Source organism: Lactuca sativa, chromosome 4 (genome assembly GCF_002870075.4).
Source record: "Lactuca sativa cultivar Salinas chromosome 4, Lsat_Salinas_v11, whole genome shotgun sequence".
Lineage (NCBI taxonomy): Eukaryota > Viridiplantae > Streptophyta > Magnoliopsida > Asterales > Asteraceae > Lactuca > Lactuca sativa.
Window position 1 is genome coordinate 181,520,629 of NC_056626.2, and position 26,100 is coordinate 181,546,728.

The 26,100-nt window shown below is 37.3% G+C and overlaps 1 protein-coding gene and 2 long non-coding RNA genes across 4 annotated transcripts; 1 reads left to right on the plus strand and 2 right to left on the minus strand.

Annotated features, from left to right (window-relative positions):
* The first annotated feature begins 7,373 nt into the window (after positions 1–7,373).
* LOC111887500 (uncharacterized) lies at positions 7,374–15,650 on the plus strand. 2 transcript variants are annotated; one of them, XR_008231739.1, is made up of 4 exons: positions 7,580–7,733; positions 9,690–10,600; positions 14,221–14,345; positions 15,471–15,650. It is a non-coding gene; the product is annotated as an uncharacterized LOC111887500 (long non-coding RNA). The 2 variants fall into 2 exon arrangements; XR_002848787.3 differs by lacking the exon at positions 9,690–10,600 and having other exon boundaries at positions 7,374–7,733.
* Positions 8,286–10,209, minus strand: LOC111887490 (ankyrin repeat-containing protein NPR4). Its single transcript, XM_023883663.3, has 3 exons — positions 9,747–10,209; positions 9,110–9,531; positions 8,286–8,906 (listed from the first exon to the last, which is right to left on the minus strand). Exons 1-3 carry the CDS (start codon positions 10,207–10,209, stop codon positions 8,328–8,330), a joined length of 1,464 nt encoding a protein of 487 aa, XP_023739431.1. The 3' UTR covers positions 8,286–8,327.
* A 1,240-nt stretch (positions 15,651–16,890) lies between the features above and the next one.
* On the minus strand, positions 16,891–18,125 carry LOC122197725 (uncharacterized). Its single transcript, XR_006191378.1, has 3 exons — positions 17,557–18,125; positions 17,363–17,442; positions 16,891–17,083 (listed from the first exon to the last, which is right to left on the minus strand). It is a non-coding gene; the product is annotated as an uncharacterized LOC122197725 (long non-coding RNA).
* Positions 18,126–26,100: the final 7,975 nt, after the last annotated feature.

Sequence of the window (26,100 nt, forward strand, 5' to 3'; positions counted from 1 at the left end):
ACGAACCCCATAGAGGTAATGAAGCCAAATCTTGAGGGCGAACACAACAGCCCCCAGCTCCAAGTCATGCGTCGGGTAATTCGCCTCGTGAGGCTTCAGCTGCCTCGACGTGTAGGCGATGACATGCCCTTTCTGCATCAATATCGCGCCCAAAACTGAGATGGACGCATCGCAGTACACAACAAAATCTTTTATGCCCTCTGGCAGAGCTAAGATTGGCGCCTCGCATAATCTTTGTCTCAGTGTCTCGAACGCTGTCTGCTGCTCAGGCCCCCAACGAAAGACCACGGCCTTCCTTGTTAGCCTGTTCAATGGTACGACTATCTTGGAGAAATCCTGGATGAATCTCCGATAATAGCCCGCTAGACCCAGGAAACTCCGAATCTTATATGGAGACTTCGGGACCTCCCATCTCATCACGGCCTCTACCTTGGCCGGTCTATTGAAATCCCGTCCTGGTTGACAAGGTGCCCAAGAAACTGCACCTCGCGCAACTAGAACTCACACTTGGAGATCTTAGCATACAAGCTCTCTCTCCTCGGGGTCTCCAACACCTCTCGGAGATGCCCCTCGTGATCCTCCTGCGTCTTGGAATAAACCAAGATGTCATCAATGAAAACTATCAAAGACCGATCCAGCATCGGTCTACACATGTGGTTCATGAGGTCCATGAACGCGGTAGGAGCATTGGTGAGCCCAAACGGCATCACCACGAACTCATAATGGCCATAGCGCGTCCGAAACGCGGTCTTCTGCACATCATCCTCTCTAACCCTCATCTGATGATAACCTGAACGCAAATCGATCTTGGAGAACCAAGATGCTCCCTGTAACTGGTCAAATAGATCATCAATCCTCGGGATTGGGTAACGGTTCTTCATTGTTACCTTATTCAGCTCCTGATAGTCTATACACATCCGATGCGACCCATCCTTCTTCTTCACAGACATAATTGGGGCTCACCAAGGTGAACTGCTCGATCTGATGAATCCCTTGTCTAACAGCTCCTGCAGCTGTACAGACAACTCCTGCATCTCGGGAGGAGCCAACCGATATGGTGCCTTGGCTATCAGAGCCGCACCTGGGACTAGGTCGATCCTGAACTCCACCTGCCTCTCCGGAGGTATCCCAGGCAACTCCTCAGGGGAATACATCCGCAAACTCTCGAACCACGGGCACGTCACCCACTGTCGCCTTACCCGCCTCCCGGGAGTCTATGATGTAAGCGACATATCCTGCGCAACCCTGCTGAAGGTAGCGTCTTGCCCTCGCCGCCGAACATAAGGTTGGCCCTCGCTGTGGTTTCTCACCCTGAATCACCAACTCTCCCCCACTTAGGGCTCTGACTCGCACTAGCTGCTGCACGCAGTCTATCACTGCTCCATTGGGGCTCATCCAATCCATATCAATAATGACCTTGTTTCCCCGCAACAGAATAGGAACCAGGTCAACCAGATACCGCTCCTCAAACAATCTCAATACACAATCCCGAAAAACCTCTGATGCTCAAACTGACCGGTCGTCCACAATCTCCACCTCTAAAGGGCAATCCAACCTGCCCGAAGACTCAGGAAACTTCTTGCTAAGCGCAAGAGAAACAAATGATCAGGTAGCCCCCGAATCGAACAAAACCTGAACTGGGATACCGTTCACGTGGAACGATCCTAAGCAGAGCACATACATATAACATATCAAAATTACAGCAGCATAACATAAAAGCATAAATAAGGAATCATACCCGTCACCACATCGGGTGTGGCGCATGCCTCCTCTGTAGTCAGCTGGAAGGCCCGGCTCCTCACCATTGGAGCCTCCGACTTGCCCTACCGGCCATCTGTGATCCGCACAGTCGCTGGAGCTGGCGCCTTCACTGGCGCTGATGCTGCTGTCAACTAGGGGCAATTGGCCTTCTTGTGGCCCCTCTGGTTGCAATGGAAGCACAGAAACTCATACGTCTGAGTAACCGGTGCAGGGGCAGTACAATCCCTGCTGAAATGCCCTATCTTGCTGCACTTGTAGCAGCCCGACGATCCTAGTCTACATGCCCCCTCGTGTGGCCTGCCGCATTTCCTGCAGCGGCCTCGCCCCTGTTGGCATTTTGGCCCAGCATCTAATCCCTTGGGCTTCTTCCCCGAAGCCCCTGTAACCTGTCCCTCCTCTGCCTTCCTCTTCTGGATATGCTCCAGATCAATCTCCCTCTCCCTAGCCCTAGCAATCATGGAATCCAGGGTAGGGCAAGCTGAAAAGCTAACATGCTCCCAAATGTCAGCTCGTAGCATGTCATGGTAGCGGGTCCGCCTCATATCCTCATTACCTGCATACTAAGTCACTAACAATGCCCTCTCCTGGAACTTGGCGGTGATCTCCGCCACAGTCTCTATCGTCTGCCTCATATCTAAAAACTCCCTGGCCAACTGCTGAAGCTCGACAGCCGGCACAAACTCTGCCCTGAATCTGGTCACAAAGTCCGACCAGGTCATAGCCTAGACAGCCGAGGCTCCCAATGAGTCACCAACAAACTCCCACCAGTCTCTAGCTCTGTCTCTCAAACACCCTGCTGCGTATCTCACCTTCGACCCCTCGGGGCAGAAACTAGTCAACTGTGCAGACTCGATGTCTGCAATCCACCGCCTGGCAGCTATAGGGTGCTTCGCCCCGTGAAAGTCTGGCGCACCAATGCCACTGAAGTCCATAAAGGACAATGTGCGAGATCCCGACTGGCCAGATGCCATGTCGCTCTTGAATGCCCTGAGGCGATCCTCCATAAACTCAACTATCCCTTCCTTGATCGACCCGAAGATAATGGGAGTCGACTCAAGGATACCCCTGGTGATCTCTAACGCGATGAACTCACGTAGCCTCTCATCCCCTAGCTTGGAACCTAATCCCGAACCTGATCCCTCTCCTGAACTGCCAACTGCTGGCCTTGATCGTAGTACCACCATTCTGCAATACATACAGGCAACCATTAGTGATACTGATACCTTTTAAAGGAACCACATCTATTACAAGTTCCCTGGTCTTGCCTCAGCCTTCCTTAATTCGGGTACGGATCCTCTGCTTTCAATAGTACGAGCCCATACTACCTTCCACATCTATCCGTACCTTCTTCAAGGACTGCCTTGACTCCACCAAATCACTTTTTACCACTACTAACCACTGCTATCTTTTTCCTAGGCTTACCCTAGTAAAATCTTTGACTCCGCTTAAACCAATCCTCAGTTGCTGAAGGCCTCCTTGTAATTCCAATTAGCCATCACCTGAATACCATCACATGTGACGAGGCTCGGATAATCCTTCGAGTAAAAGACTCGTCCCTACAATGGTTGGACTCAAACGAGAGCTGCGCAACAGGGTCAAATCCAACACTCTGAGATTATCCAACCCTGATCCCATGTGATGTAACGTATTCACCTAATGGCTAACTCCTATCACTTGGAGTTCCTCAAAGCACAAAGCAAGCAGCATTCGGATATAGGAACTACTCAAGAAAATCTATTCTCATAACGAGAAACTGCACTAGCATACAATGCTGAACTCATACTATCAGTCATAACCTAAACAGGCTATCCTATTACTGTCTACTCAATTTCTAGCATGCAATTCTCATAAGGCTGGAACACATAAAGCAGGCACGTAAGGCATCCTCCTAGATCCTTAGTCCTATTCTAGCATGTTGTTCCACGGAAACTGATAAACATAGTATAACATTGTATGGGTACTTTGGGGAATACTTACTTGAGCTCGGCCGGTCGCGCACATCACACACTTCGTTCTTTCTTAAAACTCTTTACTTAATCTTTTAGAAAACTTTTTCTTTTTCGAAATCCTTTAATCCCTCGGTTTAAGTTCATACACTCCCGAAGGTGTGTCCGAATCCCTCAAACCAGGGCTCTGATACCAACTTGTAACGACCCAATTTTCACACCCAAAAATTTCATTTAAAATAAGTGGTTTGTAAAATATTTGTAGTAAAACATCATCCGATCATATCATTTCAGAAAAACATATCTCGTGTCTGAAAACCCAAAACATGAAAATAATAATAATGTCAGAGTACAATCCCAGAACATCTCATAATGCGGAAATCCAACGTGTGTGTATATGTGCCGCTATTGCGCCAACTCCTTCCCCTTCACTGAAGAGGTACCTAAAACCAAAACTGAAAACTGTAAGCACGAAGCTTAGTGAGTCCCTCCCATCATACCACATACCATACAATCAAGTCACATACATACTGCCACGCATTTCTGGGGTGCCCGACCTACCTGGTATGGCCATTCCGGGGTGTCGACCTACCCGTGCGGCCATTATGGGGTGCTGTCCTTCCCGTGTCAAGCCATTCTGGGGTGCTGACTACCCTTCGGTCCTAAAAACCGAACCTCGGGGACTGGTCCCCTCCTACTACCTCTATCGCATATAACATAACAAGCCAGCATGCAAACATATCATCACATACTGTCAGACGTACCTGAGGTGTCTGACCACCCTTCGGTCCTAACAACCAAACTCTACTACTATCACATACAACATATCATGCTAGCATATAACATATCAGGTAGTAGCAAACCTAGATGATATCACAAAGACAATCATCTATCATACGTCTCCTACTGGTGGGCCGGCATTGTGGCCTTAGACACACCGCTACTGGAAGGTAACTCACCTCGAAAAGTAGCTGCTGAATGTCTGCTTGCTAAGCGCCTGACTGCTGAATCGGTAATCCTCCGGCTATAAATCATAAACATAGATTAGCCACTCATACACACCCTTAGGTCAGATGACTGACCTACCCCTGGTCCAAGGTCAACTCCTTGGTCAAAGTCAACTTCTAGTTGACTGGACTCGCCGAGTCATGGCACCGATTCGCTGAGTCCTTCTTCCACTAACCCGGTCCTACTCTACAAGTCCCTCATCCCACTCACTGAGTCACCCTTAACTCACTACTTGGGACGATAGAACCGGCTCGCGAGCTGACTCGCCGAGTCCATACGAGCAGATCTCCTACTCGCTTCCAAATCCTCACCAGAGCATCCTTTATGAGGATTTGGGTTTCTGGGACTATTGCTACACGTTAAATTGCTAATTCCACGTGTAGATACGAAGGGTTGGACCTTCAACACCTAAACCCCTCTTACTCAGTAACAGTTCATCTGACTTGCCGAGTTTGAAGAACAACTCGTCGAGGACTCGCCGAGTTGTTCATCCAACTCGCCGAGTCTAAGGCCATCTTCATAGAACTCGCTGAGTTCCACTTTGGGACTCGCCGAGTCCCTTCGACCCATTTCCCATATAGACCAAATCTGATACATGCAACGCTTCAAAACCATGGATCTATGTTCCTAGGGCATGCTTATCACATAAAGTTGCAAACTTTACGTGCATGCATGGCCCTACAAGCTCCAAAAGGCAAATCCAAGCTCTTTGTGAGGTCATACACTCAATGGGGACCTCAATCACTTGAACCACATAAACTTTATACTTCTAATACGTCCATAAAATCTAGATCTGAAGTCCTTTAGGATCATTAAGCACAAACACATGGAGTTTGGTGTTTTAGGGCTTGAAAACCACCAATTATGGACAAAAAGGGAATCTAATGAACTAGTGATCAAGGTAGGGACTTTTCTACCTGAATGGAAGCCTCTTGCAGGATAGATGTCGGATCTACTTCTCCTCCTTGCACTCTTCCACCTCCTTCTTTTTCTCTTAAGCTTAAAACTTCCTTCATAAGGCCAAGATCACTCACAAGGACACAAAGGGGCTAGGATTTCGCTCTACAACTCTTCTGGAAGTGTTAAGGACAAAGGAGGCCGAGTTAGAGTGCTTAAATAGGGTGCAAACACCCGGGTTAGGGTTTTTGCCCAAACGGGGCCTACTCGCCGAGTCCGAGAACCGACTCGTTGAGTCCAAGGCAAATTGCATGAATTAAATATTATTAATTACAAGGAATACGTACCGGGAACCAGGAGCTACAGTATTAGAGTCTTGCTTTAAGGGATTTGGATGAACATCCGTATGATTTTAAACTCAAACTAAGATATGAGAAATTGTTTTCTACAAACTTTTTGAAAAATGAATTAATAAAAAGGAAATGAAGATGTGATGCGTACAAAATGGTGGATCTCAGAAAATAAAGTAATTCGCATAATATTCATACTTGTTATATCTTTGGATATGTAATCTGTTGGAAATGTATTCTAGTATGTAGGCTAAGGATCTCTTTAGGAAGTGCATGTTAGATTGTCTGATAACTATGATGCCTTGTAGCCTTAGAATTTGCATGCGTCAGGAAGGGCATTTTGGTAATTTAGAATGAAATATGTCATAAATGGAGTTTTCTAATCTCATAAGAAAAATTGCGATCTTTGGAAAATTTCAAAAACACCAAGCAACCTACTTTGGATTTTTTTTAAAAAATATGATTTTCCTATATCCAAATTTCAAGTGTGATATGTTCATTGATAATCCTTTTTACAAAGAAGACAATAAAAAAGTTTTAGGTCATTTGGAGTTAAAATGAAGAAGTTGTAGTTACTTGAATATTGTATTTTGTATTATTTTTTTAGAAGAGTTTATAGGATTTTACGTCATCATCATGTAACTCGAGCTCTAGACCTTGTTTGCAATAATTTTCTAAATGTAATTTGTTGTTGACATGACCAATAATTCGTAGATAAAAATAACACAAGTTCGAGTTTCTAAAGAGTTATAAAGCTGCAAAGTTGGTATTAAAATAATGAGTAAATTACTGAAATCGTTCCTGTGGTTTGGTCAAAATTGCACGTTTGGTCCCTAACTTTATTTTTGCACTCGAATCGTCCCTATGGTTTGATTTTGTTGCGTTTTTTGTCCCTATGGTTTGGTAAAAAATGCATGTTTGGTCCCTAAATTTATGTATGTAAGGGACGAAAAATGCAACAAAATCAAACCACATGGACGATCCGAGTGCAAAAAAACGTTACAGACCAAACGTGCAATTTAGACCAAACCACAGGGATGATTTCAGTAATTTACTCTAAAATAATGTCCGTGAAAATAATAACTCAAAAAATAGGCAATTAAGTAATCTAACTTATATGAATGAGATTTTTTTATTTTTATTTATTAAGAAAATAACATTTTTTTTCCAGTTTTTGAAAAATAATCATTTTCTCCTTACATTTCATTTATTCCAAAGAATGCTCCATTCCGAGTTTGATTTTCAAATTTCGGAATTATTTTTGTTTTCTTTTTCCAATTTTTTGGAAAAAATATCACCACTTATGTCCGAAATATCAAATTCAAAGTATTTAATATCACCGTTTTTCAATAAATGTTTAATTTATGCACTAATATCGTATATAGTTCATATTTACTATGTTTATTTAACTTTTTGTTAATTTAAAATAAAAAGCCATTTTTTATCGAAATTTCAGAATTGTTCATCAGGGACTTGTTCTTGAAATTTCGAAATTATTTCCTTCGAATTTGGTCCGAAATAACAATCTAAAATGTATTTGTCAAAAATTTTTTACTTTATCTATTTATTTATTTATTATTATTTTTTTATATATCATCGTGGATACCTATTGCATTTTGAAGGCCGAAAATGTTTTAGCCCTAAAAGTCTAAAACTCATGTCTTCTTCCTTTCGTTTGGTCCGAAATAGCAACATCAGTATATCACGGCACCAGGCCACCACCTAGTCACATACTCTGCCTTATTCCTTTCGTTTCCTGGTAGCTTTTCCGGTAAGTCTTCGGTTCCTCAACAACTTAAACAGAAACTCAATTTGCACCTACAACTCTTATGTACTCATCAATACTTGGCGTTGACTTAATTGCATCTCAACATTATTGATCTAAATCAGTATTTCGGCTATGTCTCTCCACTGCACGCATTACTCTGTTCTGAATTTTAGTCTTCCATTTGAAGGAATATAATGTTAGTTATACTCCGATGCTTCAAATTGCAATAGCGTTTTGGTATATTGTCTGTTGAGATTTCCATATCAGTATTGAATTCTATTCCCAATCTTTTCTGGCGAGAAAAATTAAATTTACAGATGAGGTCTCTGTCAATATCTGTAGTTGATTATGTTGTATGAGTTGAACTCGGTGATGAACTTTTGATTTTTTTTTTTTTTTATTATTATTATCTGTTGTGCATTCTGATAATGCTAGTTGACCTTATGTGTAAAAAGAAACGCGAGTGTGATCGTTTCATTTCACTAAAAGATAATAGTACAGATAAAGGAAATCCGATTCTTTGCCAAAGAAAATGGACTCTGAAGAAATAGATAATAGAGCGTCTAAAATCCAGTATTTGATTAGGCACTGATAGAGTCACCAAATTGCTGCAACACATGATACAACCATGAATGAAAATGCCACCCACGTAACCATATAAGCTGCTGCTAATATCAGCTTCAATGGCTTTCTCCTAAAACGAATAACACCAACTAACACTGCAACAATGCATAAGGATGCAAAGAATGCAATGTGATTGCTGATTGCAAAGATCTTGAATGCTCGTTTTTTGCCCATAACTGAATTGCCTTGGTAGACACCACGGGGAGGGTTCAGACCATTTGTGAATGCAATACTGGCTATCAAGATTGCAACTATTGTAATTCTTCTCCTTGCATTTTGTAGTGCTTCTTGTTGCAATTTTATGTTCTGTTTTTTTGGGTTTTTCTTGTGAGCTTTGATATGTTTTTCTTCTTGTTCGGTAGTTTGACTGACCAAACTTGTATATCTGTTTATCTCGTGTCTTTTATTGTCTAGAATAGTTGCTTCAAAGTGAATTTCAGGTAGGTTCATGGATGTTGTAGGCAATTCAGTTTGATATAGAATGCCCCTATGATTCCCTACAATTTGATGATTGATTTTCTCTTCTGATTCCCGGTTGATATATTCTGAAAACTGCAATAAAATCAAATGATCAAGGTTAGTGATATAAAACAAAGAAAATCCGAACACTACTAGAACTAGTTAGGCCATTTATATTTCAAAACAATTGAACTAGTATTGACTTACAACACATGAACTGATAAACATCTCCATGCATGCATGAATAGACTTGATCATTTTATGTTTAATAAATCAAGAGTGATGTTGGTTTATACCTGGTTCAAACCTCCAATATGAGCAAGATGTTGGATGGTGTTACCAAATCTATCGGGTTGATAAAACATGTATGTTGCTCCCTTGAGGACGCCACCTACAAATTTGAAGGCATCAAACTGATTGAATCTTATGGTAAGATGGAACAAATTTTCTCCATGTTTAGAGAGAGTCTGGAAGGAGGAAGGAGCAACGGATGCAAACTCTTCCAAGATGGCTAGCTTCCCATGTATAGCTGCTACATGCAACGGTGTGTAACCGCTGTTATCAAATTGAAAAGCTTGGTAATTAGAATCCATCCTTAGAAGCATTGATGTAATCTCCAGTTGCCCGCTTCTACAAGCACCATGCAATGCTAAAGATCCATTTCTATCTTTTTGATTAGCAAGATTCGGACATCTTTCTAGCAACCTTTTAGCAATATCTGTGTCATATAACTTTTATTAGTACAACATTACATATAATAACAATTTAATTTTTATACTAATATGGGCTTATTTTTTACCCATAATAACAACTTATTAATTAATAAGTTTTTACTCCTATCACCGTTGGTCTAACGGTTAAAAACTGTTATAACAGGTAGAAAAGTCAAAACTTAAAAGGTTTCAGGAAAATATGCATGAGGTAGGTGGATACCTGGTTGGCCTCTTGAGGCAGCAGCATAGAGACAAGCTGCATGGTCAAAGATGTTCAACAACCATAAGGAAGTGTAAGTGTGATCCAAAAGGAAATTGACAATGTTAAGATGCCCGTAGTCACAGGCCAGAAACAAGGCGCTCTGGTTCTCAGAATTGAGTTTGGCCGCCATCCATTTGTTGGCCTCCATGAGCAGCCTGACCACACTGTACTGGCCCATACGACACGCTTCGTGGATCGGCGTCTCTGAGTTGATGTTATTCTCTTCGGTCACCATTTGTGGTCTCAGTTCCAAAATGAGTGACACCATCTCCACATGTCCGAGTCTTGAAGCCAGGTGTAACACAGTAGCATTTTCCATTCTTTTGTCGACCACGTGTTCATCCTCTTCAACCATTTTCCTAAACCCAGTAGTGTCGTTATTTATGATTGCCTGTGTGACAACCCAATCCATTAATACCATAATCTCTTGTCCCTCTAATTAAGATGGTGTGAACGAGTATCTAAGAAAAAAGATACCCATGTGTATCTCGCTCGCTGCTTTTATAGCCACCAAGTAGATTGAAACTTTCTGTCTATATGGTGTGAACATAAATTGAGAGCAGCTTCCTTCCGTTTTCCAATTGTTTGAATTGGGAATTTCCAAGCAGCTTCCAAGTCCTTTCATATATGTGTGAAGATAAACTTAGAGCACCTTTTGAATAAAGTTTCTAAATTGGACCTAAGATGCATTGGAAGGAAGCAATAATTTATTGTGGGAAAAGCTAAATGGAAATTGACACGAAACTCCAAACTCAAAATCAAACACCAAAATTATTACGTCAGCATCTTGAACTGGAACACCGGCAAAACAGGTAACGGACTATAGTTATTTTCTATTCATCCTAGGATTTTATAAACAAATTGACAATGATGCCCTTTTTATATTTAGAGCGTAATTATGGTCTATATTGATACACTATATCTATTTTAATTCTTTTGCAAACAAATTGACAATGATGCCCTTTTTATATTTAGAGCGTAATTATGGTCTATATTGATACACTATATCTATTTTAATTCTTTTGCAATAAATAAAATATTCAATTAGTTAACCCTTTATCCCACCACTTTATCCCACCAGATCTGCCCCCACCATTTGATACCCTTTCCTTCACATTTCAGCTTTACCCACGCCGGAGACCTGCAACCCACGTTCATCTTCTTACTCCTTGCCTCCTTCGTCTTTTGTGGTCCTCAAAAAACCTCCTATTTTTGCCCAATAAAAAATACAAGTATCGTCGGAACTTCTACAGAAACACCCATCTCCGGTTGACTCCATTCGGGGATGAAGCACTCTCCAAAAGGCCCTCCCACCACCCCCAATCCGCCGGCTTCAAGAAAAACTCACATCTCGGCCGACAAAAAGCACTAGATCGGAAGCCTTACTTGGCCGATAGAAAGCACTAGATCGGAACTCTTTTGAAAATCGAAGCTTGAAACCTTTAAACCCCATGGACCAACAAATCGTATTCCGAAAGGTGGCTGTCGATTTTGTAGGTGGCGGCAGAGGGAGCGGTTTCCGACGAGGGTTTGGGTGTGAGTTTAAGGTCTTGACTTGGGCGTACGAAAGATGAGGGAGAAGGTATTCGGTGAGGGGGAAGAGTAGCAAAGATTAAGAAAGTGGGTCAATTTACTATTTTATTTGTTTACAAAAGGATTAAACATAATATTAAATACTAATATCTACCATAATTACACTTAAATAATAATAAATGGCACATTCGTCTATTCTCTATATAATTAGTGCAATGGAAATAGCACTTCCCTTATATATATATATATATATATATATATATATATATATATATATATATATATATATATATATATATATATATATATATATATATATATATATATATATATATATATATATATATATAAGTTTATAACCCGTGGGAACCACGGTTATAAAATTAATCAAACTTTTATAATAAAAACTCAAAATTATTAATAAGTTATTTTAAATAAATTATTAATTTAAGAGATATTTTTATTAGTTACGTGAATTATAATCATTGATTCAAATAAATATATAAAATTAATTTTTAATATACATTAGATATTTTTTATTTGTGAATTAATGAAAAAATAATTTAAAATTTAAAATTTAAAAATCACATTAATGAGGAGGTCTAATAAATTTAAAAAGGAAAACTAATAGATTGACAAGTGGCAACACATTAATTAAAATGTCTAATATGATGACACATGGCAAAAGAGCTACTCTTTTATTAGTATATATATATATATATATATATATATATATATATATATATATATATATATATATATATATATATTTTAGTTAATTCAAGTTCCGAAAATAATATTTAAAAAAAGAATTTTTGGATTTTTCCATTTATTTTGCATTTTAAAATTATTTTAAGATTTGGTTTCACGTTCTCATAAAATTAGGTCGTCTCACATGAACCTAACCCTATATATATATATATATATATATATATATATATATATATATATATATATAGAGAGAGAGAGAGAGAGAGAGATGATCATTTGAGAACTCAAAGTTTCCCGAGAACCCGAGAACTAAATAATAACCGTTAGATTAAAATAATAGAGGGTTAGGATGCTTCGTAGCATTTTTGTAAATATCTGAAAATAAAATGGGGCGGGGGCATCTTATTAAAATAAATCAAGGATATTTTAAGGACATTTAATCATGTTAACTCTTTATGCTATCTCTCTCTCTCTCTCTCTCTCTCTCTCTCGATCCTCTCTCTCTACCCTTCATCACACCTCCGATCTCAAATCGTCGGATCTCAAATCCTGAAATCGTTGTTGAAGTGTGACAGGATGTGAGTATAGCTCATCGGAACATCTACAATGAAGCATTAGGTCGATCGTTTTCTTCTAAATCTGGTCTTGCCTTGTCGATTTGGAGAAGATAGTCCTATCGAATGTCCAGTTGGAGTGGAATCGATCATCTACAATGAAGCATTAGGTCGTTTTTGTCGATCGTCTCCCTCTTCCCTTCATCGGCGACTGTCAATCCACATTTATTGATCTTCGGCGGTTGTTACATCATCTCCACGCCCTTCGCGGATCGATCGCTTATTGACTCTCCTAATTTTCCCCAAAATAAACACCACCATCCTCCAGATCTGGAATTAATTGCTAAACCGTAATGCCTTGTCGTATGAGTTCGTTTCCAGCATGTCTTCAACCTGTTCTACACCAGATTCCAAGCTGAATTTCCGTCCGATCATCGGAATTCGAAGCCATCTAGGAATAGTTGCCGCCTGACATCTTAACCGAAGAGTAAGCTACAAGAGGTGGAAGACAATGACAGTTACAAAAACGAGACAGAACGGTAGCAGTTACAGCCGCGTTCATACCACCAGAGAAACACTTCAATTTCATGTTCAACTTCTCTAATTGTATTTTTAATTGTTTTAATGTTAATATTTGTTGTAATGACATTGAATGCTAATCTCCTCGGAATCAATCAATTAATCAAGCGATCAAGTACCTTAGTATTTTGTATTCTAATAGTTTCATAGCACAGTAACAAATGACTTGAGGATTAGTTTCTCCATGGATTTTGGGTACTTTTCTTCCTTCCTCATCTGAATTCTCTACATCGTCGCCTTCTTCGACTATTTGTGTGTGTTGATCTTACTTCAGAGCACCAAAAAACCTTAAATTTGTTCTCCATGAGGCGCTCGATTTTGCTGGATTCAACACTACCTATGCTAGGGTATTTCTTTTCTATCAATTCAATCTTTTATTCCCATTGTTTTCTTATACTATATAATTCTCCTTCACATCATTTGTCTTGAATTTCTTTTCCTTTTGTTATTATACGTTTGAAAATCTGTTTGTATGGGCTCTGTTAATTTTTAACAGTGTTCTGTACCCTGATAGGTAGCAATTTTCAATCAAAAGTCATTTTTTACAAACTTGAATTTTATACAAATTAGTAAAGATTGTTGATGTCTTAACTATGTTCATACGGGTTGCAGAAGTTCTAGGTTGGATTCTCAATAGTCAAAGTCAAATATATGATTGATTTTATGATGCGATGAGTATTAATGAGGATCTGTTACATTCATTTGGTTACTTGGGGATAGAGAATTGTCTGAATGCGATGTATTTCCAATAGGAAGCAAGAGAGGGTTTCTGCTCATAAATTCAGAAGTTGTCTGGAATAGAGGGGGAAACAAGCATAATTATCAATAAAGGAGTAGACTTAGGGAAAAAGGGTTTCATTCCACACCATGATGGAATAAAAAGGAACACCCCCTGCCTTGCCTGAGGAATGAAAATTAGCAAAATGGAAGGAATTAGATTCCCTCAGGAATGGTCAATTCCATTCCATCACATCAGGCAATACACAAATATTTGTTTAAATGTAGTTTGATACATGCCATTTATAATAGTGTGATTTGTTTTTTTTCTTGAACAGCATGTGAGCGGCTTATTATTCTTGAAGCTGATTATATTGAACTAAGAGATTATGGAGCTCTCCTTTATCACTATGGATTTTACAAGGAATCCTTGAAATACCTAAACTTATATCACGATTCACAGGTATACCCTACACCACCATATCAAATTGCTACAAAACCCCTTATATTTTCCCTCTTCTTTCAAAAAAATCTTGTCATTTGTTGACTTTTCCATGAAAGCCACTTGAGATTTTAAATAATAGCTTTTCTGGAAAGTTCATAAATCTCAAACAACTTCCATTGAAAAATTTATGGAAAGTTAACAATGTATTTAAAGCCTTTTATAGAAAGTTACCAAATCTCAAATGGCGCTATATCATGGAAAAATTTTAATTGATCTTTAAGATATTTTCTGTTCCGTCATTGATTTCTGATTCGGTAACCAATAAACTAATCCATTAGTATAAATGTATAATATATATATAAATGAAAATATAATTTTACTAAAGTATTTTGGTTGCAAACTTTACATATGAATTAATGTGATTCACATGTAAATAACATTTAATTTACATATGATTCACATATAAATCACAAGTGAATCACATATGAATTGCATGTAATTTATATGTGATGTAAATCACAAGCGAATCACATATGAAATACATGTGATTCACATGCATGTAAATATCATGTAATTCACATGTGACTCACATTTTAATCACATGTAATTCATATATGATTCACTTGTGATTCACATGTAAATATGAATTACATGTGATTTACGTGTAAATCACAAGTGAATCACATATGAATTACATGTGGTTCACATGTAAATCACATATGAATTACATGTGATTCACATGTAATTCACATATGATTAATTTGGGATTCACATGTAAATTACAAGTGAATTACCTATGAATTACATGTGATTCACAAGTTAATCACGTGAATTATATGTGATTCACATGTAAATCACGTGTAATTCACATATTAATCACATGTAACTCACATGTAAATCACAAGTGAATTACATGTGATTCACATGTAAATCACAAGTGAATCACATATGAATTACCTCTATATGCACACATGCATTTTGTTTAAGTGTTCGTTAATTATTTTTTAAAATTTTCTTGTGGATTTCACATTTAAATCTTAAAAGATACAATCACATGTGAATATCACATTATAAAATAACATGTGAATCTTACATAATATATACATGTGCGTGTTCTTGCATTAATCATTTTTTTTCTTGTAGATTTTGAAGAATTTTTCGAAAATATTGAAGATGTGAAAAATGATAATTGAAGAAAATATGGAAATCTTGATATGAAGAAATGATAACACTGTGAATGTTTGTAGTTTTTTTATATTTTATTTTGTATCGAATAAAATACTTGTATTATGTTTATAGATTGATTAATAAAAATGAGCTTTTTTATAATTTACTTACAAATATTATAGTATAAGAAATCTGCATATATGCATTTGAAACAATATGCATATATGCACCTAAAACATTGATTTTTTTTTTGTTAAAAAAATACAGTTTTGAAAAAAATTGCACTTTTTTATAAAAATCGTAGTTTTTTCTATTTTTTTTGAAAAAAATGCAGTTTTTTGAAAAAAAAAATACACTTATTTTTCTAGAAAAAATGTAGTTTTTTTTTGAAAAAATATGCAGTTTTTTTAATTCATGTTTTCTGAAAAAAAATTTAAAAATATCAATTTTTTAAAAAAATCAACAATTATTTTTTTAAATAAATTTGAAATTTTGAGTTATTTTGTTCATTTTAAACATTTATATTAATATATTAAATAACACAAAAAAGTTAAACATTAAATGAGATTGGTAAGATGACGATCATGTCCTTAACGAATTACTTTTGATCCAACGCTCCAGTTTTAGTTCTCGGGTTCTCGTCGTTTGGCGCGGGTAAACGACATATATATATATATATATATATATATATATATATATATATATATATATATATATATATATATATATATATATATATATGTCGTTTACCCGCGCCAAACGATGGGTGCAAATAGTTTTTTTTTTATAAATTAGTTTGTAGAGGCGATTACTTCTTTTTGTCACAAAGGGTTTAGTGTTTTACGTTGTTGACAGCAAACGATGGATATTAGTACAAACTATGTTGTTTAATTCGTTTTTATGAAAGTCAAAAATTACAATTGGTATTGCAAAACACATTTCAAATTAGGGAATATTATCAAAGTGGAGATGCATTCCATCAAAAGTAAAATAATAAAAAAGAATTATATTTATGCTTGCTTGGATTAGTCAAAAAGTAAAAGAGATATAAACTCAACAAACATTAAAATTCAAAGATGATGAAAGAAGTCTACAAACATAAAAGCAACAGTCAACAGATCATAACATATCAAAAAAATAGCTAATTTTAAACAAAGTGAAAAAGAATCTGAAGCATATGCCAAAAACATAAATTTTTACGTATGTGCTCCATAAATCATTTATAATTAAGTTACAAAGAACTTGGTTTTGAAAACCTTAATATTCATATACAATAAAAAAGTTATATAGTATACACAAATCTAAAAAGAGTTATTTGCAAGTCAACTGAAAATAAAACTCATCATGTATTTGAATATGTTAAATTTTTATGTACTTTCATTAAATATACAACATTGAAAATATTCTGTTCATGATACATGAAACTGCAGAAATAATAACATACATGAAACTTTTATTACTATAAGCAATGAACGTCAAGCTTGCCCAAAATTGCAATCACCATACTGCCAAATTTATCCTCAACATTATTAATTTGATCCTTCATTCTTTTCATAGTTTTCTTTCTTTGACTTTTCCTCCACTTGTGTCTTAAAAAACATACCAAATATCAACTTTGAGTTTAATAAAAATGGTCAGAACCAGACATAATAAAATAAACCACATAATCTTATGGGATCTAATTTTTCAAAATATTATTTTGACAGTTCCACTAAATATTTAATGTATGGATTATTATACCCTCATCCTATTTAATTAATGTAAGAATATTTAAAGAATTGGGATCTAATATTTCTATAGAATATTTAAATGACATAAATATGAGATTTTATCAACTTTTACTTGGATTATAGCCATTAACCATATACCTAGATTTGTTTTCCAAAAACGCAAGCACGACCAGGCCTTAGAACTCCACAAAACACATGATGATAACTTCTTCAGTAGACTATCAAATTTACAAATCAACAAAATAGGATGCCAATAGTTAATTGATATCACCTTATATGGTTAACAAAATTAATAAGTCTTCAATTCACAAAGGAAGGATAAGAAAACTTACAGTGCATCATAGGCGCCACTGCAAGAAGGAAAAGCACGAAGTCTAGTCCGGTTCCGAACGGTAGACGACGAAGAAGCAGCGCGGGCAAGCAATAGTTCAGAAGCACAACGTTTTCAACGTGAAGAACTCATACCAAGGCGTTGCCGTTCACAATTTGGAAAGAAACGTCATTAATTACAACGAGAAGCATGATTATTGTAAAAGAAAATAACGTAACCCAAAGGAGACATGAGAAAGAAGAAGGGAAATTACCAGTGGTTAGCCGGATTCCGATCAAAAGGAAGCAAGTGTGGGATGTAGGTCGGAAATCTTTTTGGTGGGAAGTAGGTCGGAAAATTTTTAGGATGGAAGTCCGGAAATCAGCATGTGGAAGGTTAAGAGCTGCGTAAATAAAAAGGATAAATATCCCAAAAAAACAAAGACAAAAGAAGAAAATTATTAGTATTAGGAATAAATATCCCAAAAAAATAAAGACAAAAGAAGAAAATTATTAGTATTAGGAAAAATTAAGAACATTGGTGGCGGAAGCACAAAAAAAAAGTATAATGCCAGTTTGAAGAATTGCTTAAAAAAAGTGGCACAGTCGAAAAAGTAAAAAGTATTATGTTCAAACAATGCCACGGGATTTAATATATATATATATATATATATATATATATATATATATATATATATATATATATATATATATATATATATATATATATATATATATATATATATATAATGTAAAAAGAATAATGAGAAAATGGAGCTGTTATTAATATCCTTGATTATATCTTCATATCTCAGTAATCATAACTTTTTAGGTAGTTGACTTTTTCAATTGTAGTTTTTTTAGAATTTCAGAGTCATTAACCAATACATATACATTCTTCATACAAGACAACCCATCGTGTAATTTAAGTTTTTTTTATGAAAGACTGCAACTTCATCTTTGAAAAGCGTGTTCAATTTTTCATAAATTAAAACAATTTATATACTGCAACCAACAATTACATAGTAAATTGAAGATCATTTTTCCACTTAATAAAACAATTATACACAATATGTAATACCGTAAAATTTCAAACAAATTTTTGCATTTTAAAAACACTTTATTTCACAATATTATAAAACTCATTGTTTCATATATTCGAACTTAAGTAAAAATTCCAAGATCATAACATATAAATAAAACTCCGCGTGTGTGTGTACTGATCATGTCGGCGCCTTCCCGCGATCCTCACTAGTAGCTGAAACACATAACACAAAACACTGTAAGCACGAAGCTTAGTGAGTTCCCCAATATACCACACATAACACATGCTAGCCACTCGATGCTATAACTCTGTGGGCCCTTGGGCCCTAACTCTGTGGACCTTCTGGTCCTAACTCTACGAACCTTCCGGTTCTAACTTTGATATACTCTGATATACACACGACATAAATCACATAGAAATAATGTAGTGCAACACATCACATAAATAGCATACAATAACTCTGTCACATAACTCTAATTACCACTCAAGGTAAAGTATAGTGAGAAGACTCATCTCGGATACTCGGTAAACCTCGTACTCTGAAATACTACGCTAGCCTCCGCCTAATCACATAAATAATTTCTCTAATTAATACAACTTCTAAAGGCTAGGCTAATCCTCCTCTATAAGTCCTCTAAGAAGGATAAAAGACCATTCTACCCCTCTAATGGCTCATAAGACCAAATCATTGACCGAACCCTAAAAGTCAACGAAGTCAACTCTAGTCAACGGTCAAACTTTGACCAGACTCGTCGAGTGCACACGAGTGACTCGGCGAGTCCATGCTGGTTCTCCGAATCCCTTTTGAACCTCTCAAGCACAACGAGTTCCCTATCTACTCATTGAGTTACTCAGCAACGAATCGCGGGGCAACCCTGACTCAACTCGTCGAGTCTGCCTATGGACTCGGCGAGTTGCTCCCATGACAACACTCATCTGAACTTCTGAGGTCAAATCCGTTCCTCTAATCCATAGATCTGACTTCCCTATGACCAATAACCACGTAAAGGTTGAATCTTGGTACACATGCAAGGCTCTCTATGCTTATTTTGGTGAAATCCTTCATATCATGACAGCCCTAGCTCATAACTCCAAGGAAAAGGCATAAAGCAGAATAGAAAGGACTATGTGGACCTCTTAAGGTCCAGATCCAGGAATCATTTCACCATGGGACCTCTCATACTCTAGATTCAAGCTAAATAAAGCATGAAGACACCCTAGATCATGAAATCTACTAAACAAACGAAGATGGACATGAATCCTTACCTCTCACAACAGCTCTGAATGAAATGATGGAAGATTTGAGTCCCACAAGACAGCCCAACTCGAAATCCTTCCTTCCCTTTGCTAAAGCACATCAAAAGATGATGAATTAGCCTTCCTCTTGCACCACAAGCTTCCTTTCTGCTCTCTAGAGTTTCTCAGGGTGTAATGGCCGCAAATGAATGCCATAAGGACCTTTAAATAGGTCCCAAACCCAGAGAACTAGGGTTTTTCTTAACAGTGCTGACTTGGCAAGTCTAGATACCCGACTCCTCGAGTCCCTTCATTAAACAAGTCACCAAATCCCGATCCTACTCGACGAGTTGTAGCGTCAACTCGCCGAGTCTCTTCACACCCCAAAAATAAAAATACTCAAATTTCCATACCTGGATATCCGGATGTTACAATTCTCCCTCACGTGAATTAGATTTCGCCCTCGAAATCACTCCTTAACCATTATAGATTGAAATTATCAACCTGAAAGGCACCACTTAAATGATCTTCATATTACACCGACATTTTGTGACAACCCGAAATTTCCATTCTGAACAAACCATTTGAAGCCAATAGAAGTAGAACAGTTACAGTGAAAACTCAGATTTCGAGTATAAGTTTGGCAGTTTTCAGGATTTTACACTTAAGGAGATATTAGGAGAGTGGATGCACTAGGGGTTTGTGCAACATTGTTATTCCAATACTCTAGTATATTAGAGTTCATTCCGAGAATAGAAATATTTTCTGCCAAAAATCCCAGGACTATAAATAGAAAACTGAACCAAATTGGTTCATTAGTTGAATTCCAATTAGAGAAAAGCCAAATTCTCTCTCACGGATCTTCGGGTTTTTATCCAAAATTATGAGTAACTCTTTCTAGTAGTGTTAGAAAGCTTTAAATGTGTTCATAACATAGATTACATAGCTAAATCATCCGATTTGGGAGTTTACTACCCAAGGTGTTCTTGGGCGGTAAACTCCCGAAACCAAGCCTAGATTGTCCCCCGTGATTAGTAACTACCTTGGACTTGTATAGGAGTGTGTCAGGGACATGAAATCAACCAAGAACCACCCAAGTTTAGGAGTTCACGGCCCAAGAGTAGCTTAGGCCGTAAACTCCCTTGTAACATGCTCAAATGGCGCTTTTAAGGCACCTAAGGCTTAGACTTTATTTTAGACAAGTATCCTAAAGTGTTTAAAGCCTAGAAATCATAAGAAATCACTAGTATTGAGGAGTTTACGGCCAAGACAAGTTCTTGGGCCGTAAACACCTATAAAGGGGTCAAATTACACCCTAACTCCTTCCTTAAGCCAAGAGACCAATTTGGGCATGTACCTAAATGAGTTTTGGACTAGCTAACACACTTAGAACACCAAGAGTAAGGGAGTTTACAGCCCAAAAGGTTCTAGGGCCGTGAACTCCATAAAATGGTGCCAAATGGTGCCATAAACTCTTCTAAAGCCAAGTACAAAAGCCTAGTTTAGTTCCTAGTTAATTTAGAGACTTCAAAACACCATAACCACCCTCCCAAGGGAGTTTACGACCGTAAACTCCAAGGGTATATGGTCCCTAGGCCGTAAACTCCTTAAAGGAGTTAATATGACACCCAAACACTTGTTATAGCCTTGAAACAATTCACCACATGAGTTGTATAATTGGTAGACACCATTTAGGGACTTGGTTGAGAGTTTACGGCCAAGAGCTTACTCTCCTGGGCCGTAAACTCCAAAGAACATGGTCATTAGACCTTAAACTCCCATTTGATGTATTGCACTCCTTTGTTGCAACCCATTAGCCTCCTAGCACTTGACCAAAAGTGTTTTCCTCGCGTTTAAATGTTTATACTTGTATAATTAGTGTTTTTAATCACTAATTATTTATATACATATGTCTTCATATGTAATTAGGATCATTGTGTGTGTCTAAAGTCTTCACTTGACACCGAGCACTTGCCCGATCCTTCATTACGATAACAATTCGTTCAATTCCAGTCACTTACTGCAGGTGAGTTCATACCCCTTAACTAATGTTTTAAACTATTTTTAAATGTTTTATGGGGGGGGGATACAAGTAGAATCATGCTACTTATTATATCAATCACATGTGATTAATAAGTAGAATTATGCTAGTTACTACATCAATCACATGTGATTAATATACAACATTCAAATGATTTGGCTACTCATTAGCCGTTTTACTAAACAGTTTCCTTCAAATGATCTTTATAAACATTTTATATGTTTTAAACTCCTTATTACACTGTATATTTTACTTTGTATATCACATTTCAAACTTATTTACAATTGTGTTTCAAACAAATGTTTCTTTATACTAAACTGTTTTATCAAACCCATGCCTTCAAATTGTTTTATAGGTTGACATCAAGTCGATCTTTTCTTAAAATAATAATTATGTTTCAAATGTTTTACAAAACTTATTTATGCTTTTATATTATAAATTGCATGCCTCTATATGTATAGTTATATAAGAAATGTTTAAAAGACTTAGGAAGGCTATCCACCCTATTTCCTTTTCGCGCTTGAGATGTGGTCTGGTGGGATATCGGGTACTCGTCCGAAGGTCGTTTAAATATTAGTTATATATCATGTGTACATATATAGTCATAAAAGGTGCTTCCAGTTCATCCCATGCCCTTGGATAGAAAGGGTATACATCCATGTTCATACGTACCAGTTAGATTACTAGTAAACTACCATATGGGTAGTTTAGGAAGATACTAGAACAATTACTAGAACGCGATATCATACAATGAGTCAGTTCATTCATGAGTCAATACTTTATAGAACATTACAGTACATTACATATACAACTATACTAGGAAGAGAACATATACAACTATACTAGAATGATTACATTACTATACTTGCTAGGTAGAGAGCACGTACATTACAGCTAGAACAGTTCATTACATTACATATACAAGAATACGTTAATTATTGTGATTTAAATCGGAGCATGACTTAAATGTCATGACCCGAGTTGTTGCCAGAGTCTCTTGGAGGGAGAGCGTGAGTTTGCGTATAGATCTATACTGGATTGACAATCCTACAACTTGCTGCTAGCTACAGCTAGACCTGCAGGTCTGTGGGTGCCAAACGTCATTTCGTTATTACGACCATTCGTATGTCGTTGTTATCAGTCGATAGTATGGTACAATTTATCACATAATGCCTTAATATAAATCCGATTTAAGGTAATTAGTACAGTAGTAGTTCTTATAGCGCTACGATTTAGTACTACATTAATTTTCCCTGCACACATATTTAGTGATATTTTTCACTTAAACTATAAATGTAAAAACTATATTTTGATAATGATAGTTACACTTGGGAAAATTACACACTTTTACAAGAGACGAACATATAGAACAATTAAGTCTTGGTAGAAGACTACATAGAGACCAGTCAAGTCTTGGTAGAAGACTCCCTGTTATAATAGTAGGAATCATAGGGATTTCTAGGGTTTTTCAAACGTTTACAGTTTTTTTACAAACATTTTCATACTTACAGTTCATATACATTTTCAATACTTACAATTCAATTACTTACAAATTCTTACATACAAATTAAGACACTAAAATACTTATGATCTCACCAGCTTCAAAGCTGATACTCGCTTTCAAAATTACTTGTATCCTCAGGTCATCATAGACAGGTACCGATGCACGGAGAAAGGAAGATGGAGCTTGTTCAAGACTCATCTTTCATTTTGATTTATGCTTTAGTGTTTATCAAAATTTGATAGAACATACTTGTATAATAATTCTATTATTAATGCAATGGATGATGTTGTTGCTTGTTTACTACTTTTCATTGTTGTGATACTGTACATGACGTCCTCCGCCCCAGAACGTTTCCGCCGTTCTTGGTTTTGGGGTGTGACACATTTCTATCTGTGGACACCCGAAACCACATAAAACTTACAAAACCAAAATTTTAACCAACTCTTTCATCGCTAAAGTACTCCTCCCCAATACTCAAAAACTCTAGTTGCCTAACCCGCCGCCAAACCGCTCACTCTGGCGATCACCCTGATATTCACTCCTCGAATATCAACCATGTTTACTCACTGGCTCTCTGATTCTCATAAGATCAAATCCAACAACTGGCTATTGCTCGCCCCACTGGTCATGATAAATCATCCGAATCATGCCCCAGAAATTAAAGGGCTCACACCCCACCGAGGCATATTCACTAAACTTCTATCAGAACTCACCCGAACAAAGAATCCTCAACACTCTGCCCTTGGACATAAAAGAAATAACCCCGCTTGCTCGGAAGTGTCCTCTGACATCATAATAATTAGCTCTAGTTTATTTCTCATATCCCTCATTGATACTGAGCACGAGGTCAACTTTTCACTCCACAACTGAACCTCCAAAGGTCACCCATAACATGATCCAAAATATCTCACTAACTTCCTTCCCACGTCAACTATCTCGGCCCAGTGACACACAAGTCACAAAATTCTCTTTTCCTCATACGTAAACTACCATCTAACCGAGGATTGGCTCTACCCCGACCTCTGATGTTTGCTGCGCATATCACCTGCGCAACTCGCAGTATCCCTCGTACCCGGGTACTGACATATACAAGTTTTAGTCGTCTGACGACAACAATACCTCTCATCCAAGAATTTACCTCAGAATTCTAACTATAAATGCAAAGGGATTAAAATACTCTGACCAAGAGTTTATACTTTAAATAATAAAATATTTAATAAAGTATACGTGCCTGCATTCATACTAAAATCAGTGTCACTAGGACAGTACAAAAGAATTACGATTGTTGGGCAACACAGGTGGGCTTAGAGACATATGGTCAAAACTGGGAAGATATAGCCTGATCACCTATATTATCCGAGGGTTGACTAGCATATGCCTAAGTTTAATTGTGTGGTTGCAACAATGCTAAAATCTTACCAAACCTACCACAATGAGAACAATAGAACATAACATTAAAATTAAAATACTATAGGAGTATTTGGTGTTACTATAAGTACTTTATACTTGAGAACTAAAACGGGATCTTCATTACTAACTTGATAGTTGCTAAGTGGATACACTAAGGCTATATGTAATTAGGATGTTATAGACTTAGAATCTGTGGAAATTTTGCCTTACCCCTATTCTGTGTGAATTTGGAATTAAGGTCACTTATTTGAAGGTCTATCCTGTTTAGATTACACATAGTTGGTATGCACTTCACAAATAGCGATGTAACGAATGAAGGTTTTCTAAATAATTATCTAGATAGTTCGTCTAATAATTATTCTCTTACCCTAAATTCTCGCATAGAAAACATAGCTGGACTCCATCCCCTCGGCAACCAGTATCTTCCGAACGAAGTCATAGTTGGTTGGTTTGGAGAAGAACCAAAGAATGATCATCCTATCCCCTTGAATGATCACCATGATGAAGACCTTTCGTATGATGCTAACTCCGAACCAGAGGTTGAGAACCTACCCCGAGCAGCTCCCTTTCCAATTCCTAACCCTCGTCCGACTTTTCATGGCCCGACCCCCTGAGTGAGTGGAATGCTTGGAAACATGGAGCCAAGGACAAGATCAGCCCATGCCATTTAATGGAGACCGAAGCTTTTACGACATAAGCAATGGGGGCTCAGCAGACAGAACCTTGCCAATCTTGGTCCGCAGAGTGGCCCGAAAAGAGATTCAAGGCAGGACAACCCTATATCAGATTACCGAAGTTGCCACAATGCTAGAATGCATACCCTCCACACCATTCGTCTAGAAGATGCTCGCGAGAGATCAGAGAGAAACCATGAAACCCTGCTGCAAGCACTAGCTGAATCACGCGCCGAAGTTATAGAGCTTCGAGTATGCCAGAGGGTGTATGAAAGACACCTACTTGACGTGGAACGTCAACTGGCTGAACTGAGAGTTTACCAAATGGATGATTGTCGCCAGTAGTAGACGCTTTACTTTATTTTCCTTATAAAAAGGAATCGTGTTTTTCTATCTATGCCCGATGTGGCATTTTCTATGAAATTATCTTGTACTGTAAGTACTTTAGGTTAGGTCCTTATGCTGTCAAGAACTATCTTCTCGGGATATGATGTAAGACCTTTACAAGGTCATTTTCCCGAATCTTTACATCGTGAATATCAAAGATATTGACAGCCGGCTAACTTTTGTGTCATTCTTCATTCAAGTACTCTTATCATACTTTCATTGGGGTCTATCTGAAACATGCTTTAGTCAAGTCATTGGACTGTAGTGATT